Here is a 12919-nt window from a genome sequence, read left to right as displayed (position 1 = left end):
CCAAGCTGCTGAATCTCCCATATTCTGCAACAACACAAGCGCTATAGCCATAACATACAACCCTGTCATGCACTCTCGGACAAAGCATATCGATATCAGACACCATTTCATCCGAGAACATGTCATGAAGAAAGAAATACGGCTTGAATATGTTCATACTGATCAACAAACAGCCGATATTTTCACAAAACCACTACCCGAGGCTAAATTCTCTTATTTTCGTAATATGCTTGGTTTGATTGACTTATCATGATATGATTATTTCTTGTGTATGCTCAGTTTAATTTTGCAGGAAATAAAAGAAAAAGGCAAGAAACAGTCAGTAATATAAAATAAAACCATCTTATTATACGTAGCGGGGGCAGTACATCATAAGAAGCGGGAGCAGTACATCAACAGAGGCGGAGTCGTACACTCTTAATCTCCCTATCTACGTACAACCTCCAGGATGCAAACCAGCTGCTCAGCCCTCCGATGGAAATACGTGAAAACTCCTCTGATATGGCTATCCTTCTCAGAGCACTCCTCTCCTTGAACAGCATGAGAAGATAAACGCCATCGTCAGAAAAGACGCCAACATTATCAGCCACGCGAAGACGTCGCCGATATCTTCCTAGTGCCGCCATCTCTCTGGAGGAAGCAGCTAGTCCGCCCTCAAAGATGAACTGGAGTCTTTGGACTTTCATCCACATGGCCAGCGTTTTCTTCGTCACTCGATCCTCAATAGCTCTTTTACGAGAAGCCACCACAGCATTCATGAATTCTTCGGCTAAGAACAAGCAAACAAAATTATTTGCAAATTCAAAACAAATGGCTGCCTCCATTGCACAGAATACAGTAGCCATCAACTTCCCATCCATCTTTTCGATGCCCAACAAATCTATGAAGGCTATGTTCCGTTCACTCGAAGAATCTGGGCTTCGAACATTTCTGGGCTGCAGCTACAACTACTACGATACATTACTGAAAGAATTCTTTGATTCTGCTCACATGAAGAACGGAGAAATTCTTTGTTATGTTCAAAACAAACACTTCATCTTCACCCAGAAGGTGTTTGCTGAATTGTTTAGCTTACCAACGGCTGGCATCACTGACTTCTCTACACTGCCAGATGGCAATGCTGATATTTGGTGAAGAAACTTCTCACTCACTGATTCTCCTATCTCTCACCCAACATGCCAGAAGCGAGATTTAAAGATCGAATTTCGATTGTTGGCCGATATTGTGGCAAAAGGAATTCTTGCCAAAGCTGATGCATATGATAAAATTACTATGGAGAAATTCCTTGTTATGGCCACCATCTCCTCCAATCTAGGGATCAACTGGTCTGATATTCTTTTCAAAATACTGGTAGCCATGATTAAGACAGACAATCAATCTCACGGCTTTGCGGTTCAAATATGCCACATGTTGATCAAAGCAGGAGTCCAACCGGTTGACATGATTGAGGTTGGAAAAACCAAACTGTTTTCTTGGGTATCGGTTGACAAATTCATTCAGAAAAACAAACCGACAAATGAAGAATACGTCCCTGTCAAAACAGAAACTGGTGTTAAGTTTGTGAAACAAAAGAAACAGAGTGTCTCTACTCCCAAAGAAGCCAAAAGAAAACTGGTTTTACAAACAAGCTCTGATGATGAGTCCAAAGATGATGTTCCAGTTGCTCAGGTTTTCAAGAAAAGGAGAACCGCACAACCAACAAAGATTAAGCTGGTCAAGCATATTTCTGCACCGCTCATCCCTGCCCCTATCCCTGCAGTATCTGTCACCAAGTTGAAAGGAATTCAAATTACAGAAACAGATATCCAATCCTCCTATTCAGGAGTTCCTATTATTCTCTCCTCCGATAAGGGCAAACAGGCGATGATTGATAATCCACCACAAAACAATGCAGTTCATACGGCCATCATCCTCACAAGTCAGCGTGTCAATGAGGCTGTTCAGACAAAAAAAAAGATGTTTGATAAATGGGTTCAATATCGCACTGCTGTCACTTTTGATTCGCTCCTCCAAACCGGGAAGATACAGGCAGCTGCCAAGCTTGAACGGTCCATTTTAGAATGGGCCGAAACGACAGACATTCAAACCGCTCTTCAAAGACGCGACTTTCTGGAGATTCAAATGAAAGAAAGCACTCTTCGAATCATTATACAGTTGAAAAGGAAAAATTTTGATTCTACATGTCCTACAGCCAAGGATGATTCTGCAGTCATATCTCAACTTGAAATGGACGCTTTGTCCCTGGCTATGTCAGTCGCTCACATGCGATAGGAGCTCAATCTTCCAGCTATTGATGAAAAGAGTAAATTTGACTCTATGATGGATATTAATGACGATATCCGCTCAGAACTAGTTCAACCCATTGCCACTCAGAAGGCCTCTTCGTCTATTCCTAGCACTAGCTCTCAACCCTCTTCACCAGAACCTACCACAACAGCTCAGAAGGAGCTAGATTTTATTCAGGATACTCCACGATCAGAACAACTACAACCCTCCTCCGCTGGTCAAGACCATTCATCCGATGCGAATGCTAAAGCCTTCTCACCTGAAACTCTTCTTGAAACCGATCAACCAATTCATGAAGCAACACCTCACCCACCCTCTGAAAAACTCATGATGGAGGACCCTCCAAGTGCCGACCACCAATGCTGTCAGGATGTTTCGGCTCTCCTAGCTGTTTCTCCACCGCTTTCTGACAATGGCGCATCTGCTTCACAGCCTCCTGATGATTCAAACAAAGCTCCAACTCTTTCGGTTATTGAGGCAGAGCAGTTTCTTTCTGATTTTGATGCGGCTAAACCATTTCAAGAGCCATTTATCTCTTCACAAGATCCTATTATGGATGATACCCCGAACGTATTACAAGAGCAGCTCACATCTTCTCCAAAGGAAGTGCAGGAAGCTGTGATACCCATCTCATCAATGCCTTCCTCACCCAATGATCAAATCGCAAAACCAGAGGAACCAAAGGTCATCGGTTCAAACTCTTTTGTCTCGACTGAGGACATTGATCAATTTATTGAGAGTATCACGGCGGAACCTCATGAGACTGAATCTACTCAATCTGCTGACAAAGCAACTTCCTCTAAATTAATTGCCTTCAAGGACAACCTACTTGCTGAACAAGCAGCATCTGAGGAGGAAGAATTTGTCAAAGAAAACTTCAAACAAGAACTTCTGAACCGCCTTGCAAATATGGATCAGTCTATCCTTGCTCTAAATCGCAAACAGTTTGATCTGAAAGAGGACTTCCACTCTATCAAAAGTACCATAACTAAAGACTTTGATGCCATGACCACAAGAACTTCCCACCGACAGGATCATCATCATACGGCTCATATCAATATGTGCCTTGGTCTTTCGGCACAAATCACTCGTATTGAATAACGAATGGACGCCCAAGGTTCTCAACTTACAGAAATTATGGAATTTCTTGTTCATGGTGATGTCAAAAAGGGGGAAAGAGAGCAGGAAAAGAAAATTCAAGAAGAATTAGCAGTCTTGAAGAAAAAGGAAGACAAGGCTAAAGCCAGGGAACAGAGTTCAGGACTTAAGAAATAGTAATATAATACAATTTCTGGCTCCTTGGTTTTTAGTAATACAATTTCTGGTTCCTTGGTTCTTCACTCTGATAAACAAACTTACGGCTCAGTTTTGTCATCACCAAAAAGGGGGAAATTGTTAAGAAATAAAACTAGCGTTTCAAGAATTTTGGTGTATGACAAATCAAAATCAACCGCGGCTGGAATCCTAATAAGCTCAACCGGCAAATAACCTACAGGTTTCTCAACCGCTGATTCTTCAGATTACGGCAAAAGTGAACCGGTTCATTTAAGAGAATCACTTATTGCTAAAAGACATTCTCTGACCGGTTGAATGCATTCAAAACTCCTTGAAGTCAACGATTACACATCAATTCCAAGAATGATAGGAATTTAACTCTCTATCCCAGAAAGGAAGCTCAGAGATAGACTTCGTATTCTGATGCTAAAAGAACAGTTGCCTTAAGAGGAAATCCTCAAGGAAAGAGCTTCAGATTTATGATGAGCAAAAGGAAGATTAAATGCGAACATTTATTGCTCATAAAGATGAAAGCGACTCATCTGATTCAGAAGCTCAGGTTTACGTTAACCGTCCTTTCCGACCGTTAAGTCATTCGGCTATATCAACAGAGAGGGATGCAAGCTAAACTAAGCAAGCAATACAAAGATTATTGAGCTTGCCCTCAAAAGAAATCTCAGAGCACAATCATAGTCAATATTTATCTTCGCTCTCTCTGCACGCAGTTCAACAGAAACATACTTGATCATCCAGGATCTTTTCGTGCTACTCAAACAAACTACTGTTTCATATCAGTAACCTGGTGGTTATTTGATTAAAATTTGTGGTGTCTGGAGAACTAAGGGTTCTTAATATCCAGAAGTGTAAAGTGATCACTAAGAGTTCCAATACAGGCAGTGTGATAAGTCCTGGTTGGATCGGGCTGTTACAAACATTTTGTAAAGTCAAAGTCTTTTAGTGGAATCCTTCCTAACAAAGGAAAAAGGGGTGACGTAGGAGTATTCAATCTCCGAACATCCATAAAATCTGGTGTCATCTATTTCTTGCATGCTTAAATATTTCTCAGTCACTTATTGTTGTTAAGGGTGTCACTAATTTTATTGGTGATTGAAAACTCTGAATTGTTTTCCGCACAACCAGTAGTTCAAGTTTTCAACCGTTTGAGAAAATATCTTTCAACCGCCTAAAAACGGTTGATAGCCAAAATTCAAAGACAATAAAATTAGAAAGAGTTCATTCACCTCCCCCCCCCCCCCCCCTAAACTCTTTCCCGATCCTAACATCTTGGTTCCCGTTAAATGCATTTCTTTGCCGTCGATAAGGATGAGTTGCAGGTAGAAACCTTCTATGGTCTGTATATCCTACTATGCTTCAATCTTGTTGAATAGGTTTCTTCACCACAAATAGGACATGCATGATATCCTTTCACAACACATCCTGACAGGTTCCCATATGCAGGAAAGTCGTTGATTGTCCATAGTAATACAGCTCTCAGTGAGAAAGTTTCTTGTCGATATGCATCATATGTTTCAATGCATGTACCACATAAGCATTTTAAGTCATCAATCAGAGGTGCTAATTAAACATCAATATCATTTCCCGGTTGTTTGGGACCAGAAATCAACAAAGTGAGCATCATAAATTTTCTCTTCATACACAACCATTGTTGGAACATTTCATGTTCGCAATATTAATTTTGATGTTAACAAAACTTATTATTTTGATTCGAATGATTTACTGTAGTGCGCAGGAAGCTGGAACTGATCAGTCTTCGAACTGATCAGTTAAACGAGGTAAAACTGAAGATATCGAGATGTAAACTGAAAACACCAACTGATCGACCAAACTGAATCAGTTCAACTGACATATCAAAGAACAGTTCAACTGATTGTCCAGCTGATAGGTGGTTCAGCAGAAGATCTTCAGAAGCCCGGCCAGCTAATGAAGAGTTCAAATGATGAAAAACCCAGCTGACCAGTTCAACTGAAAGAGTGAAATTAGTTAAACTGACGAGTCAACTGATTTCACCAGCCCAACTGAAGATCAGTTCAGATGACCCAGTTAGGAACATCAGTTAGGAATCAATCAGTTGCAGATTAAGACAATCTTATCTAAATGGATTCCAGTTACGCACAAAGATACAAAGCATCTGTACGATCAAAGGTACAATAATGGACGTTGCAGCAAAGATTAAAGCCGAGAGATTCCTGGAGGCATATCAGAAAAGTCAAGACACATATATCAAGGAACGCATTCAAGCAGCAACGATCACATGTGATGAGTCTTGAAGTACGGTCTCAATGCTTCTATAAATACAAGCTCAAGACCATCAGCAAAAATGAATATATACAAGAGTGTGTGAAGATACAAAGAAAGGGCACGCTTATTTACTTATCAGCTTTCAAGAAGCAATCAGCCCAGAGGGAATACTCAGTCATATCAGCTTAGTTTAGAAGCTTACTTCCCTCAGTGTGTGAGAACACCTTCGTGGTGCATTCCTTGTTCAGTTCTCACACACGCACACACTCCACCACTCAAATACAATCTTGCACAAAGACAATAAACTTATGTATGTAGTCTTTGACATACAGACGTTAAACAAGTGTTGACTGGAAGGTGCTGCCTTCATTCTAGTCTAGGAGTTCAGTTAGGCAGTGCGTAAGTCCTAAGCTGGGTGGGTTATTACACTTGTTGTAATCAATCAAAGTCTTCTAGTGGATCCTACCTGAGGTGGTAGAAGGGGTGACATAGGAGCAGTTGAAATCTCCGAACATCCATAAACATATCTTGTGTATTTAATTTTTTAACTATTGTTTTCAAACTGATTTAATCAGTAAGCACATCCGTATCGGTTTAGTTTTTCATCATAACTGAACTGATATATGTCACAACTGATTCCTGTTATTTTCAGTTATTCAGTTACATAGGATATAAAATATATCAGTGTTTCTTAACGAAAGATTATTTCGAGTGTTTTCCGCTTGGTTTAATACCAAACTCGATCTAATTCATCGGTGTATACATTCTTAGAACACGAGCTATTTCAGCTCTTGGAGAATATTTAGTTTGAAGCACCTCAAGGTGCTCAGCAACCGATCCTTCATATATATTGCAATAAACATGTTTACCCCTCACAGTATTGATAAAAATAATATATTGACAAACATATTGTCAGGAATCCAAAAACACAATTCAAATGTCAACTTGACACTCAATTTTCAGTGACTACCAAATTAAATATCTCTGCAACCCACAATTTGTGGACAACATAGTAACATCACATTTTTTAAATCAATACGATATTCTCTCTTTTCTATGAGGAAAATATGATTGAAAATCGATATTATATATATAGAGATATTTAATATAAACACGTGCTGGCTCATTTAGGCCCACCTTTAAATGAGTTGACAAAATCTCAACTCAACCCACTTAAATTGTTTGGTAGTGTGGACTAAACCGATAGACCTTACCCCAATTGCCAGCTCTAATGACAACAATATTTTACCTTGTTTTATTCAAATAATTTATAAATATAAACCGAAAAAAGTTGGTTGCAAATTTTTTTTATTTAAACAAATAAATTATAACCAAGGGTCATAAGTAAAGATATTTAAAAAATAGAAACTTTTTTTATAAAAAATTTATATTACAATAAATTTATTGACCATATTTTATTAAAGTAATTTTTAAATATAAACTTTTGCAAAAAATATTTTTTCAAATGCATAAATTATAGCTAAAACCAAAAAAAAATTTAACGAAGACATGAAAAACAACTACTAAGACACCAAAGAAAATTCACAATTCAATAATGGACTATTTTTAAAATTTAATTAATTTAATTTATATAATGAAAAAATAAATAAATAAATATAAATCATTAAATTAAAAATAACATGTGGGTAGGCATAAAAAAGACCAAATATTAGTATACGTATGAAAAGATAAATAAAAAAAATCTAAATCATTAAATAAAAAATAGCATATTATAATATTGATAGACATAAAAAAAACACTAAATACTAATAATCGCATATATTTAAAAAATGGAAAAATAAAAAAATAAACAAGTTTAAAACAAGCATTTAATAATTAGTGTTATGTGCAAAAATTGTCCCTGCTTGGTAGAGCGGTCGAACCGTGATGGTTGAGCTGTTGTGCGGTTTAAAAGATTTGAGTTGCACCATTACCACCAACTATAGCTTTTGATAAAGCGGTAAGCACTCGGTCCTACAATTGATATCAGAGCCAAGGTCACGGGTTCGATTCTCATTGATCGCAAGGATTGTAATTATTGGGAGGGAGATTGTTGGGTGCAATAGTTGTCCCTGCTTGGTAGAGCAGTCGAACCGTGGTATTTGATCTGTTGTGCGATTTAAAAGGCTTGAGTTGCACTATTACCACCAGCTATAGCCTTTGTAAAGCGGTAAGCACTCGGTCCTACAAGGAGATAAATGAAAACTCATATATAAAGTGGCATATTTATGTATATAATAGTTCAAATAATTTATAAATATAAAATGCAATAAAAAAGTTGGTTGCAAAAATTTTTTTTTGAACAAATAAATTATAGCCAACGGTCATAAGTAAAGATATTTAAAAATTAGAAAGTTTTTTTATAAAAAAATGTATATTACAATAAATTTTTTGATCATATTTTATTAAATAATTTGTAAATATAAACCTTTGCAAAAAAATACTTTTTTAAATGTATAAATTATAGCCAACACCACAAAAAAAAAATTAACGAGGACATGAAAAAATAATTATTAAGATACCAAAGAAAATTGACAATGGGCTATTTCTAAAAATGTAATTTATTTAATTTATATAATGAAAAAATAAATAAATAATATAAATCATTAAACTAAAAATAACATGTGGGTAGGCATAAAAAAAAGACTAAATATTAATTTATGTAATGAAAAGATAAATAAAAAAATCTAAATCATTAGATAAAAAACAACATATTATAATGTTGATAGACATAAAAAAAACACTAAATACTAAAAATCACATATATTTAAAAAATGAAAAAAGAGAAAAATAGATAAATTTAAAACAAGCATTTTATTAAGGAGATAAATGAAAATTCATATATAAAATCACATATTATGTATATAATAGTTCAAATAATTTATAAATATAAACCGCAAAAAAAAATTGGTTGCAAATTTTTTTTATTTACACAAATAAATTATAGCCAACGGTCATAACTAAAGATATTTAAAAATTAAAAACTTTTTTAATAAAAGATATATATTACAATAAATTTTTTGATCATATTTTATTCAACAATTTTTAAATGTAAACCTTTGCAAAAAAGTATTTTTTAAAACGCATAAATTATAACTAACACCGCAAAAAAAATATTAACGAGGACATGAAAAAATAATTATCAAGACACCAAAAAAAATTCACAGTTCAACAATGGGCTATTTTTAAAATGTAATGAATTTAATTATATAATGAAAAATAAATAAATAAATATAAATCATTAAATTAAAAATAACATGTGGGTAGACATAAAAAAAATCAAATACTAATTTACGTAATGAAAAGATAAATAAAAAAATTAAATCATTAGATAAAAAAAATAACATATTATAATGTCCATAAATATTAAAAAAATCCAAAATACTAATAATCACATATATTTAAAAAATGAAAAAGAGGAAAATAGACACTTTTAAAACAAACATTTGATAAGAAGATAAATGGAAATTCATATATACATGTATATATATAGTATATAATATAATAATAGATCATAGATATATGTAGCGGGAAAAAGATAAAAATGACACATTTAGTTTCGTACATAATGATTGATTAAGGAAGATTGACATTAATACAACTTTGGAATCAAAACTTTCACACAACTTGAGGAAATCTTACTATTATTTCCTTGATAAATGGATCAGATTTCTCAAGTCATCCATCCCGTAAAACTAGCTTAAACATTCTCCTTAAAATCATTTCAATCCGTTTCAATACATTTTCAATCAGTATTTCCCGGACTTCCAATATCATATAAAGATCAACATCCTCTTCAAAGTAGTTGCAATGTTTAAAATCCTCAGCACTTAACCAAAGCTTAAAGAAAATCTTCACTACCTCTGCCAGATTCTTAACTTTCTCGATGATTTCGTTTATTTTCTTTCGAACGTAATCGAATAATTTACGAACTCCCTCTGCAAAACGGATAGCCAGATTCTTAACTTTCTCGATGATTTCATTTATTTTCTTTCGAACGTAATCGAGTAATTTACAAACTCCCTCTGCAAGCCAAGTGAAGCCCTTTTCCGCGACTGATTTCGCATGATTGAAAGCATTCCTAATATTGCTACAAACATTTTTGAAGAAACCAAAAATTCCCATTACGCTGCATATATATGATATTAGTATTCTGTTCAAGACATCGACTTTTTTATGCGTATGGAGTCTATAAATAGAGTGTCACGGGAAAATCAATAGTCTGCAGGATGATAATAATTGCTCCATAATGATAATGATAAAAGTAAAGAGACTGGAGTAGATTCAGGGAAACCAATTGGGCCTCAAAATTAATGTAAGATGAATTAATGTTTAAGGAATCGATGGGGTAATTTGAAGGTTTCTAAACGATCTCGAAATTTAGCAACTATTGATGTTGTTTGTCTATCATAGTCTCAGTTAATTAATAAAAACTGAAATCGAAATTTTTCGTCTTATCAAATGAGACACAAAACAAAACCGAAGGTTGTAGATAGATAGATAGATAGATAGATGATTCGAGTCTAATACCAAATTATTTCTAAATTGTTCTAAAAATTAATGCATCACCAAAATGCAAAAAGACAGGAGTAAGTTTCTTCTGAGACGGTCTCACGAATCTTTATCTGTGAGACGAGACGGGTCAATCCTACCGATATTCACAATAAAAAGTAATGCTCTTAGCATAAAATGAAATAATTTTTCATGAATGACCCAAATAAGATATATGTCTCAAAAAATACGACCCGTGAGACCGTCTCACAAGTTTTTGCCAAAAGAACAGATATATAGGAAAAAATTTTAATTTTCGCAACAAAAAAAAAAAAAATTAATCGAAGAGTGTCAAAGCGAACAAAAGGTAAATCCTTCTAATTTTATGAGAGCGTGAATACTATTTGTAAGATTTGAAGAGGCCAAGATATGTATATGTGAAGTTCCAACTTGTAAAGACCTTTTTTCCCTACTAGTAAAAAAATGTGGAAGATGCGGCTCCGAGGAAATTTCAAGCTACTCTTAGGGTAATATCCTGAAACATACATTTGAAGATGCATATTTCTTCTGAATGTGAACCTCATATATATCATATTTTGTCTAAGCCACTTTTCTTAGTTTTTCAAACACACCTTCTCGGTTTGTATGAGCATGTCCGCTTAGAATCGCTTCTAAAGCTAAAGATAGGTACAGAATGAGCCAGAGGTGAAGGCCCTAATGAAAACATCGATTAAGAAAACCCTGCCTTGCCGTCTTTCCAAGCAGGCCCAAGCGGGATATTGAACGCGTTAGCTACAGCACTGCAGAGGTCGATACGCACAACGCCTGTTATCCATCGTTTACTGCTAGGATGGTGTATCTAAATATTCATCATTGGATTTACTCTTTGGAAATGCATGTCTAGAATAACAAGTCAACCTTGACAAGTAAATTCTGCACGTACTTTAATTTCTAGGCATTTAGCCGGCAATAAGGATCCATACTTGTGTTGAGCATTTTTGGATAAAGTCATTGTCAATATTCACACGTCCTCGCCGGACAAGGTATTGAAATTGTCCAATTCAATATATTCTTTGAAATATATTAAATTACAAGTTGATCCCATTTGGACATGCAACCAATTGAGTATCATATTATTAGCTATGCGAGTTCTCCTATAAATATGGGGAGCCAAATAGCCAATATATCAACCTCAAACCCATAAATCATACTGTTACTCAAGGGTAAAAAGTAAGACTTTGGTCTTTAGAAATATGGGTAATCTTGGTGCACTTGCATTGATCTTTTGTTCCTTATTGATTGCTCTGCCAAGTACGGCTACTTTAAAAGTTACTGACAAAGAAGAAGAGGTGTGGTTCCAAAGACTTTGCAAAGGCAAGGAGAAGGTAGCCAAGCTTCATTTCTACATTCAAGACGCACTGAGCAATCCGAACGCCACCGTCTACGAGGTGGCTCGATCAACCTTGACATCTACTTCATCCACATCTTTTGGCCAAGTTATGGTCATCGATGATAAGATAACCGAAGGACCCCATCATAATTCGAATGAATTGGGTCGAATTCAAGGGATCATCACCTCCTCCGACCTTCGAGTTTTGGCATTTACTTTGAATCTTAACATTGTCTTCACTGCAGGTAAATATAATTCAAGCACACTTCACATTGTGGGAAGAAACCAAATATTAGATACAAAGAGAGAGTTGGCTATTGTTGGTGGTACTGGTGTTTTCGCCATGGCTCGTGGACGCTACATTCAAAATACGTACTCATTCGATCCCATAGCCAATTACGGTGTACTAGAGTGTATTATACATGTGGCTTATTTATAAGAAGATCATGATTTAGTAGAATCTGATAACTCTGAATGATTGTGGATGCTCTTGTGTTTTATAAAGTATTGAAGCATTAGCTTGTAGAGCAAACTGATAATTTACTTTCATGATATTTATTTCATCTGTTTCTTAATAAATGTTTCTTGTGTCGATTAAAGTGAATGTTGATTAGATTCTGGCTTATATACATATAAGAAGATGATGATTTAGAAGAATGAAGATTTGTGTGATAGTTGTGGAGTTGGATCCCGGTTTTCTACGTGCCCAAACGCAGCGGAAGTTTTAAAAAATTTTATTAGATCTTGACATTCAAGATGTATTTGGACACTCAAAATATACATGTTTGAGCACTTGTATGGTTTTATGAATAAACATTCATAGAGCATAAGAATTTTATACATTTGGTGATTAAATCACTTGGCACCAACTGATCCGGTATGACGGATCTAGCTCTTGATGAATCCCTACGAATTTTCTTCAAGAGACTCCTTTCTTTTTCTTCTAATCAGCCACGACTAGATGATCTATTCCTCTTCCAATTTGCACTAGAAAATTGGGAGAAATTTTTGCGTTGGAGATCAAGGTTTGAGAGACGGCTCAACTTTTTTTCTTCAAGAAGGGTGGCCGAAATTTTTGAAGAGAAAAGTGTTGTGATTTTCGAAAAACTCACTATAGGGTGGAGGCTAGGGTTTTCAAAAATTATGAATGAATTAAATTAAACTCTAAGCCATTAACACACATATATATATAAGCTTAGGGCCCATTAATTAAATAAT

The 12919-nt window shown here is 35.3% G+C and overlaps 1 protein-coding gene across 1 annotated transcript; it reads left to right on the top strand.

Moving 5' to 3' along the window:
- The first annotated feature begins 11564 nt into the window (after positions 1-11564).
- LOC142523762 (dirigent protein 1-like) lies at positions 11565-12140 on the top strand. Its single transcript, XM_075627494.1, has one exon. It carries the CDS (start codon positions 11565-11567, stop codon positions 12138-12140), a length of 576 nt encoding a protein of 191 aa, XP_075483609.1.
- Positions 12141-12919: the final 779 nt, after the last annotated feature.

The sequence above is a fragment of the Primulina tabacum genome, chromosome 14 (assembly GCF_025594145.1).
Source record: "Primulina tabacum isolate GXHZ01 chromosome 14, ASM2559414v2, whole genome shotgun sequence".
Lineage (NCBI taxonomy): Eukaryota > Viridiplantae > Streptophyta > Magnoliopsida > Lamiales > Gesneriaceae > Primulina > Primulina tabacum.
Note: the sequence above shows the minus strand (reverse complement) of the source record. Positions and strands in the feature narration are given on the sequence as shown.

Excerpts from the sequence above, each read along its gene's own strand:
- LOC142523762 (XM_075627494.1), top strand. The coding sequence starts at position 11,565 with ATGGGTAATCTTGGTGCACTTGCATTGATCTTTTGTTCCTTATTGATT.